This window comes from Pterocles gutturalis, unplaced genomic scaffold (genome assembly GCF_000699245.1).
Source record: "Pterocles gutturalis isolate BGI_N339 unplaced genomic scaffold, ASM69924v1 scaffold49711, whole genome shotgun sequence".
NCBI classification, from domain to species: Eukaryota; Metazoa; Chordata; class Aves; order Pterocliformes; family Pteroclidae; genus Pterocles; species Pterocles gutturalis.
The window spans coordinates 1,659-18,108 of NW_010104830.1; the positions used below are offsets into that span (position 1 = coordinate 1,659).

The 16,450-nt window shown below is 36.1% G+C and overlaps 1 protein-coding gene across 1 annotated transcript; it reads right to left on the reverse strand.

Moving 5' to 3' along the window:
- Positions 1–2,743: 2,743 nt before the first annotated feature.
- On the reverse strand, positions 2,744–15,089 carry LOC104471724 (voltage-dependent L-type calcium channel subunit alpha-1D-like; the record flags this gene model as incomplete). Its single annotated transcript, XM_010087175.1, has 7 exons — positions 2,744–4,943; positions 5,969–6,289; positions 7,052–7,173; positions 10,942–11,105; positions 13,316–13,465; positions 14,384–14,410; positions 14,722–15,089. Coding segments are annotated over 7 exons (1,446 nt in total), but the record flags the coding sequence as incomplete, so codon positions are not given.
- Between the last annotated feature and the right edge of the window lie 1,361 nt (positions 15,090–16,450).

Genomic DNA, 16,450 nt, shown 5'->3' on the forward strand with positions numbered 1-16,450 from the left:
GGTGTACCTTTTTATGGCAAATCATTTTTATTCAGCACCTGTGCTTTTGAGATTTACATTTTAAGGTATTCAGTAGGTATCTTAGTGTCATTTGGAATACAAAGTATTAGGATACTCACAGTAATACATACTGGTGAGACTTACCACAGTCCTGGGCAGTTGAGAGGGGAAGGAATTTGGAAAGATGGAATACTGAAGTTGCTGCATTTGCAGATTTACAACATGGGTTTCCACTCTAGGCATGCAAGGTAGGAATTGTTATTATGCAGCTGCAGAGGATTAGGTAGCGACTGTCTTGCATAACTTATCACTGAACACGCACAGAGCTGTCCTCTGTCATTACATCAAGCTCTAGAAGATGAGGAAATAGCAAGGTTAGATATACATGGCAAACTGCACACGTGTCTTACATTCAGGTACACATTGCTGCATCATGCAATCAGATAATCAGGCATTTCTTCTGAATCATCATCATATTTTCTTGCAGTTCTAAACATATAGACGCCTTGCAAATTCCTACACTTCTAAACACTTCAGTATTTTTATTGCTGTGAACTGCAGTTGCTTTCTTAATTTAGGCCTCACTGCTATAGAACATTGAGGCTTCTTCATTACATTCCTTTGATGCAGGGCTAAAGAAATGGCTCAGGTATTTGAAAGTTTTGTTGCCCTGGCAAAATCTTTAGGTAGCATCAAGGTACTGTTAGTTTCTCCTGCATTGTATCTGGTTGCTGATACTGAATTCCTGTTAAAATTGTTTTTAATTCTAGCAGAGTCAAGACTGCTAAGGGATACTTAGAACAGGTACAAGGTGTTCTAACATGCTCTAGGAGCACTGGCAGTCTCCTAGCTAAAATTAGCCATCTTTTGCACCTTATTGGATTCACAGAACACAGGCTGATAATTCCAGAGTTTTACTTATTTAACAAAATAATACAGTGTATAATTGAATATTATTCCCAGTTCTACCCAAACATAATTTTTTCTATAAATGTGCAGATTATACTACATTATGTATTCAGGAACAGTTAACTGTAAAAGCTGTTTGATGGAATAATTTGGAAGTTACTAGACCTGCCAGCATGACTTGAACCAGCAATGGTACTACGAGTGAGAACACCAGCATTTCCATGGTAATAACTTGCTGCAGATGCTTCAGACACAATTGGAGGTCTCTGTCTGGGGACAATGAGATTAAGAAAGAAGAGTGACCAAAAACATTTCTTTTCTACACATATTTCAGTTCAAGGTGCTTTAGTATGAGAAGTGCTTTTAAAAGCAGCAGAAAGCAGCAGTATTTGTAAAACCGCATTTATTGAATTTATCTAAGGCCACTCAAGGTTTTGTACACCAGACCTTTTCATGTTTCTACAGCTTTAAATCCTTTCCAAGTGTCTACTTTCAGTTAGTCTGCAACCAAATGAGGCAGCTGTATAAACACCGGAGAACTGGAAAGTAGGCTTGGAACATCCATTTTCTATAAAATAAACAGAAACAAATGTTGAGGAATAATGAAAGCATAAAGAGTTATTGTAGAGAGTATGCACACATATCTTATTAGAGTATTATAATTTTTAGTCTCTATTCTTCTGTCATCCAAGCTCAAAAAAAAAGACACCGTTCAAATATGTATATAATTTATATACTCACTTTTTCAGTGAATTTACTTCTCTGTAGAAGTAGTAGCAATCCTCTACTTATGTTTCCTTACTTTACCTATGTATCCTTAATCCTTTACTAATGTTTTCTGTCATTATATACATGTATAAACAAATCTGGAAACTCATTAAACATGCTTCAATTATTGAGATAACATATCTTTTCTGTATTGAGTAATTACTACAATTGGCAGTATTTTAAGCGTGCCAGTTACCACATAATTGTGCATATATTGATTACTTTTATACATATATATATCCCTTAAACCATTAACTATATAGAACATGATTTGTAACTACATTTCCTACATTATTTTTGTAAGGAGTGTTTTCCCATAAAATAACATATCTGCCCTAAAGAGTCTCTCACCAGACTATTGAGAGCTAAGGACTAACCATACCAACAAGAAAACATAGTGAAGTCAGCATATTGTTTTCTGTCTCCTTGGACAAATGATTAATTTAAAAAATTTATCGTTCAGCTCAGTCTGCCAAATTTGATGTGCTATCAGAAGTCCATGAAGTGAAGTAACGTGGTCCAGGATTTTTTTCCTCCTTTTTATTTTTAATGTTGAGCTTCAGTTCCGTTAAAGGTGGTTTGCAGAAGTCTGTATACCACAGTAAGTGTAACTTTGAAAACTACTCATTGCTATTTCAGTGATACCAAATCCAGAAAGCTCTGTTTTGATCTCCTAAAGTCTGTTTCTGCAAGCTGGGAAAGTGTACCAAAGTGACCACTGCTGGGTGACCTGCCCAAGCGTTTCCTGGCAAGTAGCATGAAAGATTTGTTTTGATGTTTTAGGGGTTTTTAGTCAGATTTTCCCAATTGCTTCTATAGATCTGTATCTAGGGAAGTAATAATCTCCTAGACAGTAGGGAAGCAGTAGTACCCTTTTTTATACAAATACTCTCATCACTTTATTTCTTTCTGGTTAACAGCAATCGTTCATAAAAGACTTGCACACTATGATAGTGTAGACTGATGACTATATTCCACACATTCCCTTCCATTCTTCAAACAGTGCAAACAAAATTTAACTTCTGGAGCTTCCTGATGAAAAACTATTAGTAAAAGGAGTCCCAAGTATAATAAAATTATTACACAGTTTTATTTTGAAGAACATTTTGCATTTGTTTTAATACAAAATGACGTCAAGAAATAATTTACAAACCTTTAAGTTCTTATCCTGGCATTTGAAATAAGAATGATTTCAGAGGAAGTCTGTAAGCTATTCATAGGAAACTGTCATTATGTACAAAATGTTTATTGACATGTTTTAAACATCACATTTGTAAAAATGTGAACTGGATTGCTATCTAGCATATGAACTACAGGTAAAACCTGATAAGATAACTTGTTAGAACAAGTCATTGTTATCCAGTGCTAACAAAATAGACCGTAGCTTTCAGTGTTTTTTGATTTTCCTCCAAGGTTGTATTAGCCTCAAAGTCATTTCAGGGTTTTACTGCATTGTGAACAATATCTAAGCCCTCTCTTGATTGCATAAAAATAAATCTTTGAAGTAGTATACATAGGACAACAAAACAGTAGAGGCAATAAAATAGTATACTTCTTGTATCAAGGTTTTTGGTTCTGTGAAGAATCATTTTATCTTATTTCTTTTCTTCACAAGCAGAGCAAGTAGTACTGAAGTAAAGCATTTTCATTTACCTGTGAAATATTTTCTGCCCAAGATGCTTTCTATCAAAGTAGGGTATGTAGCTAATATACTTTGTCAAAACAAATTGTCTCATGAATAGTAATACCCTGGCATGAACTTGTCAATTTTTTAATTACTTTAAAATTTATTTTTAGCATGGGATTAATACAAAAATAAAATTAGAGCTTATTTTTCAATCAAAAATTTAAAATAACTTTAAATCTTTCACTTTTCCAAGTATAAGACTGTAAATAGTCAACAGCGCATCCCTTATGCAGAAAGATTCATTTCACTCAATTATTTAAAAAAAAATCTGTTCTGTTGCCAAGTTCAAACTTGACACTTTATCCCAAAAAGAGATTTACACTGAGAGGTGGCTCTATTTAAATATTTATGCTATAGATCTATATATTCCAAGTAAAAATACTTCTATCTAGAATTCTGTGGAGAGTTACAATAATTAGGGTCCATAAATATTGCTGCAGTTCAATTACGGTACAATAATTACAAAATATAGAACATCTCTTTACAAATACAAATCATTGTATATTACAATTAATTTACAATAATTTCTACTATATAATTTTTAGCAAACTATCTTATCTAATTCTACTATAACCTGGTTGCAAGTGCATTAGTAAGAATGCAATTATTCCAGTATATTTTGCCCTTAACATGATAGTCATAAAACAGACTACCTGAATGATATTTTCCTATGTAAACTGTGTTACATATGACAGATTATTCTTTGTATAACTTCTTTTTCCAATGATCCCTAACAGGTAGAGCATGACAAAGTGTATTTTAGAAGAGCATTAAGAAAAGAAATCAGGAGTCAAGTTTGAAAACAATGTTAGAATGGATATGCAACGGGCAGCTGATATGCTATTGAGTACTGAGGTAATGACGTTATTGGTTGTCATCACTCGTTTCATGTTGCTGTTTCCCACGCAATTTTGTGCTGGACTATACAGACGTTTTCCTTGACAAAATCCTGCTCTACTATGAAGGCCAGCAGCACAAGGTTGAAACACAAGCAAGATATTACACCTCAGAATCCCGCTCTAGCCCTCTAGAAAGCTGATTGTCACAATCTGCTTGGTTTCAAAATAACCTTATTCCTACAGAGGAACTGAAGATTCTGTGGGAGGAAATTTGACGTACTGCAGCTCTGATCACATTTCGGCAACCTGGAGATAATAAATTTATGGCTTCCTTGAGGTGTGACATCACTTGTACAAAATTTCACTGGTTCTTCACTCCAGCTAGTGCCTAGCATCTTTAAACTGTGAGGCACTTTTTCTGTTAGAATAATTTTCCTTGCTAAATACTATAAGCTTGTAATGCATATCATTTCATCAGCTAAGTCTTCTTCATATCGTCCCGTTTCTGGTTCTTCATCACTGTAGCCAGGACCAAAATCTTGAAGTTCATAATCTTGTCTGCTTAAAATGGGAAACATATCCCCACTGGTCCCATTGCTAATATTTCCATTGAGAAGATTACTTGCTGCACTTTCCATCTCATCAATAGTCATGTCACATGCATCAGCAATCTCATGTTTTGTAGCTGAAACAAATTTAGGGTCCTTTGCATACCTTCCTAGGCCTTCAGATATAAGTACCTGGCAGATGGAGGAGAGAGAATGAGATATACAGTGGAATTACAGAAGAACAGACAGGTCATAACAACGTTTCTCATTTGTGGAAAATACTAGAAACCCAATAATGAATCACCACAGCAACCCACAGAAAAACTATATGTGTAAAGAACAATCAAATCAAATCAACAATCAAATGGCTCCAAACCACAGTGTATCAGTTATATGATAATGTAACTGAAAATGCAATACATCTGGCTTTTCTCTTTTGAAATCTGGGAGTAGTCTTTGGTAAACATCAATCATCAGGCTGATGTACTAAAGACAACAGCTAATATATCTCAGATGGTGCAATTGCCTGAAACAGAGAATTCTAGATACATCCTTGGTACTTTAGAGTATGTAGAAGGAAGATGCTGAAGTCCCATTTGCAAATAAAATTTAACAAATGTATTGTTTAGCTCACAGCAATGGAAAGGAAGTGACAGATGGAAGCAAGAACAGTTAAGCGTGATTCAGAAATGCTATATATTCTTTATCTTCAAATATTTTTAATATAAAAGGGAATTCTTAACATTCTTTAGTGCACCCACAAATCAATTCTTGTAGTTGTTATTCACCTCTCTGCATTTAGTACACCAATTCATAGACTTCTTGATCTTTTATTCAGATTACTGTAAGAGTGGTGATATATATCTTTAGAAACACCAGGGAGAACAGGCATATGCATCATCTCTTCCATATCAGCCATTGTGGAAGGACACTTTGTAACTGATCCTCATATAGAAAACTTAAATTTGAAATCTCTTTGAAATCTCTTCAGTTCTCTGACACAGATGTTAAGATTTGGATTCAGTAGAAATCGTTTACTGCATAACAACCATGGATAAATTCCCCGTCTTTACCTAAAAACAGTTTTGAGCTTTGAAACTGAAAACGCCACATTTTCAGAAAGATAATGTGAACTGAACTAAACACTTTTTAAAGTTATCACAAAAACTGAACAGACAGACACTCTTGGCTACTTCAGGGGTTTCTGTAATACTTACCGCTTCTACCAAACTGTCTGCGCTCCTCTGCTTGTCACTATGTTTATGCCTAAAGTCATTAGGTACAGTTAAACTGGCTGGTGTAAATGTTCGGTAGGAAATATCAGGGTCATCTGTGTACCAAGAGCTCCTATGCAATGAAGGCAGGCTACCATTCATATGCTCTGTAGATTCAGCCCTGTCAACCTGGATCAGAGGTGTGTAATATGGAGTACGGTCCCTGTTGGGAGGGGTTGCAGGTGGGGTAGCCCAGGAACGTGTTGAACGACTTGGTGAATGTTTATGAGCTTTGCTGGAGTCCAGACCTGCAACAGCCATGACCTGGTAAGGGGAAGAATTTTAGAAGTTAGTGATTTTAAATGTTCAGTCATACTCACTTCTTATTTCAGCAGTTAGTTCAAACCAATTATTCAGGCAGCAGCTACGCAAAGTTAACATTTTCTGATGATTAGTCGTTATGTAAAGGAGGAACAGGACAGAAATTGGTAAATTGACAGGATAAAATAGTATTACTCAGATCACAAAATCTTGGTATTAGCATTAATAAAGAAAAATAATTGCTTATACAATATATTAAACAAAGAAAGCGAAGCGTAGAAACATTCCTTCTGTCCTGTAGGGAGAGGATAGGAAGCTGTCAGCATTTTCCAAGCATTCTGGATAGTGTCTCTAGGCAATGGAAATCACCATCTTCTCAGGGCTATGTCAGAGCTGGGTATTGAGCCTCAGAAGATGTGCATGTTGTACTTCTGAATTCTCTCAAGTGGGCCTCAGTAACTGCACAGGCAAAGATTAATGGACAGTTGCTGTATTATGCAGTCCTGGTCAAAATTCCTTAGGGCGTCCCAACTCTTTGTGGACACTTAAAGAGTCATAGGGCCAAACTACTCATTGTCAATGTTTTGTAGAAGGCTGATATTTGAGAAGCCTCGTGTGTAGCAACTACAAACCTACACTTGGCCTAGAAGTTGTGCACAGGCAAGTGCACTAGTTACTGTTTCAAACAACAATGAAAGTTAGAAGTACAATACAGAAGCTGGAAAGATGTAATTCATTACTAGTGAAATAAGATCTTGTGTTTACCTGCTGTTGCATTAAGTGGAGTGGTAAAGCAGTGCGATGGTGGAAATTAGGAGAGAGTGGTATGTCATCTTGACTACTTTGTCGGCGGAGGCATTCGAAGTTAAAGGAAGATCGTCTATTTGCTACAGGGAAACCATAATTCATTAGGAAAATAAAATACTTTTCCTCCAAGTCTTATTATTTCCAGAATTCCAGTATGAGTCAATTGTCACACAAATAAAAACATATTCGCCAGTAAGAAATAAGCTGTGCTAACAGAAGCAAGGAGCTGGTGATAAAATAAAGGATAGATTCATCATATGAGCAAACGGAGTCCTAAGTAGAAATCGTATGAGCCGCCTAACAACAGAATCTGAAGCAGCTGTTTCACAAAGGAACCTTGTGTTATACAGCAGACTGTTTCAGACACTTTGTTTTGCTGAAAACTGCTGTGAATAGTTACAAAGAAGAGTTTCTTCTTTCTTGCCCACGGTTTTGAATGCTTCATTCTAATGAACGAGACTTCCCAAAGGAAATACCAAATCCCCAGTTCCTTGGAAGCAATGTGCAATACTAAAAACCATGTCCATGTCAAAGCTGACTCATGTTGCCAGTTCCTGATGTTTATTCTGTTACTTACGACAATGATAAACCATGGTCTCTGCTGTTATGTATGCTGTTATTCATATAAATGCTAAAAAGGAAGAAGCAGAAATCTAAACTGGATCAAGATGTTTCGCTGATGGGGAAATGTTTCAGCTGGTCTTGGTGAAAGCCTGCAGCGCAATGGGAAGCAGCGCATGGTCACTCCTCTGTGTTAGCTTCAGTGTGAAGAAAGCCTGGACACTGAACAGCAGCTGGAATCCAGCTACATCCTCACAGCTGCAAGCATCATAGTGGAAAACTGGAAAGTGCCTGACTATACAAAGCAATGATACAAAATTGTGCTCTCTTGAAACTTATTGAAACTATTCTTGGTATCTTTTTTCCCCAACACCAAGAATTTTGTGAACATAATTGAAGAGTTAAGTGCGATAGACTTAGAATCCCTCATAATTCTCACCAGACACTTATTGCTGGATAATAACAATCAAGGTTCCTTAAAGAGCCATTGGACTAAAACAGGCACCTCCAGGAGATGATTCAGTCCACTTAATGCAATCTTTGTGTCTCTTTCCATTGTCTCTATGGTAAATGCAAATACAGGAATATAAGCCTTGGCTCCTGATCCTAACAAATGTCCCAATACCAAAATGAATAAAAAGAAAACCAAAAAAGTCTCCTCATCCAAATCAAGACACTTTGCACATTATTCTCCCCAGGGAAGAGTCTGAAAGAACATCTTAATCATACACTTCTGGAAGTTGCTCAAATACTGTGGTGATGAGTTTGGTATAAAAAACTCTAGAAAGTTTGACACAGAGATCAATTTACTAACTACAGTACTCAGCCAAGGCACTGTATGTTACATTAACTTGGACTCAATCCACATGCTAGCAGAAACTGTTTAGTGCAACCTTGCAGGTTTCTTTTTTTTTTCTTTTTCCTTTTTCTTTCTTAGCATGAGAACATCAAGGCTTCCTCCCCAGGCCAAACAGCCCATACACTAGTTACAAATAATGGGTTTGATCTTCTTTTAAAATTGGCTGAGATACCGAGCCTCTAAAATTTCTCAGCTGTGTTCCTGAACATTAAATAAATGGTTACGACAAGAGGCCTGACTGTGCTGTTGTGACATTATACTGGTGTAAATCAAAGGACTTCCTACATTACCCTTGCACAACTTAGATGAGAACTAGGTCCTCTTATCTAGTACATTTATCTGGTGTCTTGTACGTGAGATAAAAAGTGTAAGCTTCCTCTAAAGAATGTCTACTTAATACTGTGATCAAAATTTTATCAGAAAAGTTAAACGAATCCCAAAGCCTGCAGTCACAGGAAGCCTTCAACCCTCCCCTCACAACAATTCCATGGGAAGACCCCAGAGGATTTCTATAAGGAGGTTGTTCTCCTGCAATGTATGGAAAGTATACACAAAGCATCCATCTATTTTGTTTGGCTTAAAATTCCTCTGCTATCAGAAAAGCTTGTAGAAAGATGCACAGGAGTCTCATTTCACAGTCTCCCCTTTGTCTGATGTCTTTTCCTTCTGCTACTGGAAGAGAGCTTGCAGCTTTCTGTACATTTTGCTATCATTCATCTGAGTTATTTACTCTCTATAGTGCAAGACTCGCATTCTTTCTGTTTTTTCCATCTGTGCCCCTTCAGTTCAGAAAGCCAAATAGCAGAGAGCATTACTAGTCTTGTAAAGGGCTGAGTGCCAAAAGTGAGGATCCAGCACTGACAATATTGCTGAAGGATGTTTCCTGTATTATAATATATTTTGCTGCTGCCCTTTACTATAGTTTTCTGTAGCTTTAAACATACCTCAGATGTTCTATAATGATCCCACTACACTTATCTCTGAAACACTTTTTTTTTTTTTTTAAAAACCTACAGCTGCATTTTTTCAGAGTGGCTGAGACAGGAGAGGACTGAAACCCATTTTCCTACTCACAGGATCCTTACAGTCATACTTCAAAAGATAAAAGGACTGTGACTTTGGCTGCTGGAATCATCAGAATGAAAGACAACTCTGGTTTTGCTGGAAAACAAATCCATCTTATAGCAGACAAAACGTGGAGACTCTTCTAGAAACGATTCTGTATTGTCTTGTCTGGATGGCACTGGTTAGATGGCATCATCCAAAGACACGTAACAGAGCCAGCTGTGCTGACTCTGGGTGAGGGTACTCTTAGGGACACTATGGGGGTGCATGGAGCTGAGTGTTGTTTCTTGTGCACCAACAAGAGTGAGCCTTAGAGGTTTATTTTGCACTTCAGAGCCGCGAGTGCTTCCCCTCTCAAGTGTCAAAGACCAAAATCCAAGTGCTTTGAGTGTGTGCCTAGTTTCACCAGAGGATTAGCACATGGCCTGGAAAATACAAAATTGCAAGATAAGCAGCATGATAACTTTTAGAAATGCAGATAAATCAATATTGTTCTTAAGATAAGGAGAAACCACGGGAAGGATCTAAGGACAATAAATGAAAATGAAAGAAACAGGTAAAAAAAAAAATCAGTTGTCAACACTAATTCAATCTATAAATTGAAACATTTTCTCCCTCAGAAGAAACATGGAATATTAGGCATTGTTCCTGAAATGGCAGAATAAAGTACCAATGTGAATCAGAAATAAAATGCTAAGCTCACAGGGACTTGAAAAACTCATGTTAAAAAGCTAAAGGCACTTCAAAAGTAAGGAAAAAAAACCACAAAGCCAAAGACCACTAAGCTCACTCTTGGTTCTCTTTTCCCTGAATATTATCCTGCTTCAGTCTCTAGTGTTTACTATAACAGTACAAGGTAAAGATGTAAATGGAAGTGATTAAAATGTCATTAAGCAGCATGACTGTTAAGAGACAGGGGACGTGCCAGCAGGTGAGTCACTAGAGAGACAACAGCACTGACTCACAGCAACAGTACACTTCTGTAGGTGTGAATAAAGGGCACACAGATTGAAACTCTCTGATCGAGGTTTCAGGGCAAACTACTGATACATTCTACCTCACTCTTTCTTAATTTATCAAATCAAGTTAAAATCAGCAATTAAAGTTGTTATTTTTGTATTACTGGATGAACAAGGGAAGAGATATTAGAAAGACTAACTTGTAAGCTAGGATCCATAGATTCTCTGAGCAATCTCTCAGGATGGATAGATATTTCTCCCATACACAATAAACTACTAGCAACACTGATTGAGAAATGTCATGTTTGAAATCCAGGTTAAAAAGAAGCCTTTTATACTGGAACATGTCTGAATGCATTTAAATAATTCTAGATTTGCAAACAAATTTTTCTTAATGTACATACGTGTTGGTGTTGGAGGTAGCAGCCGTCTCCTAGGGGATCTTTTTGTATCATAACAGATCTGTGAATCATCTTCCTCAAAGAAACCATGTGGGTGATGGTAACCTTTTGGCCTCTCAAAATCTGAGTCATGGCAGTGATATCTACAGTGGTAATCATAAATATGCCTGCATTTAAAATATAATAAAGAAAATATTATTTCAGTCAGTTTCCCTAAATTGATCTATTAGATTTTTTTCTAGAAGAGTTTCAAATCTACTTTTTCTCCAGCAAGATAACCAAATATTATGTGATATAATTACACAACTCAGTTTTAAAATCCCGTTTCTGTATGCAAGCCAATTTTGAGATAGCGAGCACACACTTTTGTACTAGTATAGTTACATAGTAAGCTCACAGGTGCAATTTTTATCAAATTATATTTTCAGTGAAGTTATTCTTGCCCGTACAGGCTAAAAGGTAGGACTTCAGTTGTACATTGCTAAAAAAAAAATACTCGACATGCTGTCTTGTGAACCCTGGGTAATCTGTGGAACACAGAAACTCAGAACAAAATTAAGCCTTGTATATTCTGGATCCTTCTCTTGTCGAAAATCAAATCTTGCAAGGGTGTTATTTGACTGTACTTATATAAAAAAATTAGTGACCTGAGAATCCTGTAAAATTTAGCTTTCATGCAAATTTTAGCTTGTATGCAAACTAACAAGATGCAGATTAGGGTGCCAGTCTTGCTAGAATTCAGTTGGCAAAGGAAGACAGTAGAGGAGGAGGAGGAGCAGATTTAAGCATGTCTGGCACTTGTGCATATGGACTTACTGATCTAAGATAAAATTACAATAAATTCCTCTGCTTCTGGGCTGGACTTAAAAATTTAGTGACAGATCTAGAGGATATTTTTGAGTGTTATTGTATTTATTCAGCTGAAGGGAAACATAGCTATTTTAAGGAAGATGAACACAATCTACTCAAGATCTTTTAAATGCATATGTCTTTCTACATCATAAGAAAGTGAATATTATGAAATTTAAAAGAAAATCATTATATATTTAGGGAAAAGGTGCATTTAATTTTAATTTTTTTAAAATAGGAAACCTTTCAGTCTTACCAAATATAGGTTCTGAGTATCAACCTGTCTTCCATGACAGGTTGATACTCAGAAGACACTCTAAGAGTCTCACATTTTACAGGCTAAATCAGAATATCACGACTTCTCCCAAAGCAGCACCCAATCATTGCCTTCACAACTGGAAACCTGTTATTTATGTACAGGAGCAGTCCCCATGCAAAGTCAGCACCTGCCCTGTTGCTGAAGTCATCACTGCCTGAAGACAACAGCACAGTGTTCAAATCAAATTAATTTGGTAATGCTCAAAGCCAAACTAACTTGGGAGCCACTCTTCTGAAGTTAAAAACTCCCCCCTCCCCCAGTCCAGTTCTGAAGAAACTCTGTGAAATAAAGTTGCAGATAAAAGCATAAATTTACCAAAATTAAATTAAGGTATTTTCTTCTTAAATCTGAAATTAAGATGTTGAATGCAAAGATCACAGGAGTTAAATACACAGGATCAGGCAACAGTTGTTAAAAAACACTACAGGTGAGAAATATTTTAACTACCTAGAATACTATTCCAAGTTTTGGCTGGAGAAAAAAGAAATGAGTTAGAAAACTGCGAGGAACCAGGTTATAAAACTAGAACTGTGCAGTTACAGTAGGAAGCCTAAGATCAATACAAATTTAGATATTATGCAGTAAATTCAATTGATGGAATTACCATAGAGCTTATGAATAAACCTTAAAAACCATCTATTCCAAACACATAAAGGCCAGGACAACTATGACAGTGTTAAGTGTCATAAGTGTCATGTTATTAAGAAGACAAAAAAGGTGCCAAGAGGAGAATTATTAATAAAGAGGTATAATGAGAATTTTCAAAATGAAGTAATCCAATTCTTTATTGGTCCAGCTAGTACCTTATGATCTCAGCCCACAGTTTACCCATTTCACCTTTAAGTTAATTTAAAAGAAGAAAACTATTTCTAAAGGTTCCTCTATCTGAGCTTGATCCTTCTTCCATCATACATGAAATTTTATTTATAAATTAAAAGCTTCTTTGGTTATGTACTATCTAGTTTATAGTCAGTTCAAAGTTTGTGCTTTCTTTTGAATTTGGTACAGACGTTTTGCTGGTGTCAGCACACAATGCCAAATACAAAAGATCTTTGGTACACACACTATTCCTATTTGCCATTTCATTTGCCAGGATTTGTGGAGTATTAACTTCATTAGAGAATTTTCAGTATAAGTTTGCTAAGTGAAGCCTTTACAGATATGTACCTAATTATTGAAATATTTTTCCCAGTTAACAAATATCCTCACCTGCTTCCTGACAACATACTGTCTTCCTCATAATATTCTTCTCCACTAAAGTATTCCTGCTCTCCCAAATAATGGTCATCATTGCAATAGTCTCGAACGTCACGTTCTTCACGGCAAATAGTAGGTCGACGCCCATCACCAGAGTCAGATCTGTAAGTAGCAAACAAATACATTTTTAATATTTTATTTATATAAATTTTATGTTTTATACACAGTTCTTTTAATGTACTCCCAAGAAAAAACAAAAAAGCATTAACAACTCCTGTTGTCAGAATGTGGTGTTATAGTAAATTGCTCAGAATTACAGTTCAGAACACGACTATTTTATCCTTTTCTTAAAGATGACCTCTCTTTATTTCCATCCCCATTAAAATAATTAATATGGGGATGCTCAGTGAAGCGAAATACATTTAAGACATTTTTACAAAACATAAATTCAGAGTACTTTGAAGAAACACAGCTTCTCTGAAATGTCTGAAGTTTGCCAAATGGCTAAAATATTCAGGAGCTCTCACTGAGGTATTCCAAGAAAAATCAGAAACGGATGTGCAAATCTAGACATTAAAAACTAGCACTGAATGTACATTTAGCAATGCACTTCCAGTAACACAATGTATCCTATTTTTTGAAGTTGTCTTGGAAAATATTCAGACAAAACCAGGAAAGATTTTTGGCCCCCTATAAATGAAACTGTATACATTAATACTTACCAAAGGTAATGCCAGTGTTTTTTCCAGTCTTTCCAAGTCTATTTTAAACAAGGGTTACCATTAGGTGTGATCTTCTGTCTATTGAGAACTGGACAAACCTGCCTGGACTTTTAAAAGGGCTTGAATAATTTTGAACTTTACCAAAATTTTATCCTTTTAGAACAGGTGATGGAAAATTTGACTTAGAAATCGCCACTTAAGTTATTCAGCATATGCACTATCACACAGTTAATTCTGAAAATTGTACTGCTAAAAAAAAAAAAAAAAAAAAAAAAGAAAAAGAAAAAAGGAAAAAAGGGGAGGGAAAAAAAAAAACTACTTTGTCTTCTTCAGTTATGTCAGAACAATATCAACTCACCTAATATATGTTTCATAGTAGCGGGTTCTATCCAGGTAAGCCATGAAAATAAGTAGAAAGATTTTAAAATCAGATAGTTTAGAGAAATTAATTGGTGATTACAGTGACCGTGCTGTAACTAATAATTTCACTTTAAATAAAACTACTACTTTCAAACCTTCTTAAAGTTATATACATTTCCCATACATCAGAGCTCTATTTTAAATATGTTTCATACATTAGTAGGCAACAGAAATGAAGCTAAATATAAAAATTAGTTTCATGTAGCATAAGGTTTGTTATAGTGTATTTACAATATATAAATTTATTTAGAATTATATACATATTTATAAGTTTACCTCCTACTGCTTGGCCTTCTGTGCTTCTCATGATCAGTTCTGGAGTAGGAATGGTAACTGTTTTCAGATCTATGCTCATGATTTCCAAAATTTGTGTGTTTTCCATGAACAACTTTGGACACGTTGGCATTATTGAGATTGGCATTTGTTGAGTTTGGAACTTGCTTTCCTACTGAGTTGTGATTATGATGATTGTGGTACACAGAATTTCCTGCCTGAGGATATATACTTTTCTCAGTGTCACTTGCAGATGGAATTGAAGGCCGCTGAACATGTAAGGGGCGGTGTGTGGTGTTGATCTGTTGAAATGAATCTCGTCTGTCACTGCTAATATGGTTTATGTGGTTGCCAAAGAGGGCACCATTCCTCTGTTTTAGGGGAAGAGAAAGAAAAAATTACATCAGATACCTTAACACAACACATTTTTGACAGTGATAACTTACTTTTCTTTCCTACATGCATACAAAAGTAGCAACTCAAATAATCAGTGATTTTTCTTTCTAATTTTACAATGCTTCGGGTGGGATCTCCTGAAGTGATAGAGATGCAATTGTGATAATGACAATATTTGTATTTCCGAGACAAATCGACATTATGCTGTGATCATTATTCTTCTTCCATACAATTTAATGTGACATCCAGCTTTCTCCACATTTTATTACACAGGAGAAACCTAGATTCCCATACATGAACATGCACCAACTTTCTCAGAAGGGGATGTGTCTGCTTAATTTTTGAGAACACTTTGGTGGAATTCTCTCCTATTCTCTCAGAGCATCGGTTTGCAACAGGCGTCACTCAGACAGGATGGAGTGCCATGCAACAGCTTGCAAGCATATCTCAAGTACGTAACATTAAACTTCAGTGCTTCCACTCTTTCTTCTTGCAGAGGTACAAGAAACAGTAGTAACTGTTTAGGAGCCCTGAAGAGTGTAATGGATGGTGAAAAAGAGAATGAAGTGCTAAGTTATGACCATGACATGCAGCTCTCTTTTACATCTGACCCAGATTATGTAGCCTCCCTGTCTAGCCAGGTGTGGGTCTTGGATAACAGCAGTCTGTCTTGAAGCTCAATCTAGGGGAGACAGGAGGTAATGATGGTTGGCAGAGAAATGCATCTGCTGATGGGAGCTGCAGCACTGTCCCTAGTGCTACATTCTCCTTTTTTGCAACGGACAATAGCAAGTTATGGGGCTTCTGACATAATTACTGTAGAGGCATGCTTTTACATCTGCTTCTTTTGAAATGCTTGTGAAAAATTTTCTTGCTGGCTGACAAAAGGTTTGCAGGTTGCTCCTGATTATAATACCAACTTTATGTGTTCACCATTAGGCTTAATATCTGTAGCATAAAAGAAGAAAACTAATCTTTTTTTTCTGAGTGGTTCTTACTGATATCCCTCACAGGTTATTGGAAATGGCATTTATATTTAGTTTACTCCTGTGTAATTGCATGCATTTTAAAATCGCAGCTCTGCGTCTGTTGTGGTTTGGCTGCACAGAATTTCATTCTCTTTGTCCTATCTACCACTGCAGAAGTTAATACACCTCCAGTTTAAACCTTGCCACTATCAAAATGTGAGATGGCAAAGTTCATACCTTTTCTTAGGATTTGCTTAAGAAAAAATAAAAATTAATGAGAAAGAATCAGGGGTAGAAGAATCACCCTACAGGAAGTGCTTCCTAAATTTATAATGAGATGCAAGTGTCCTGGTAATACCATTTATATA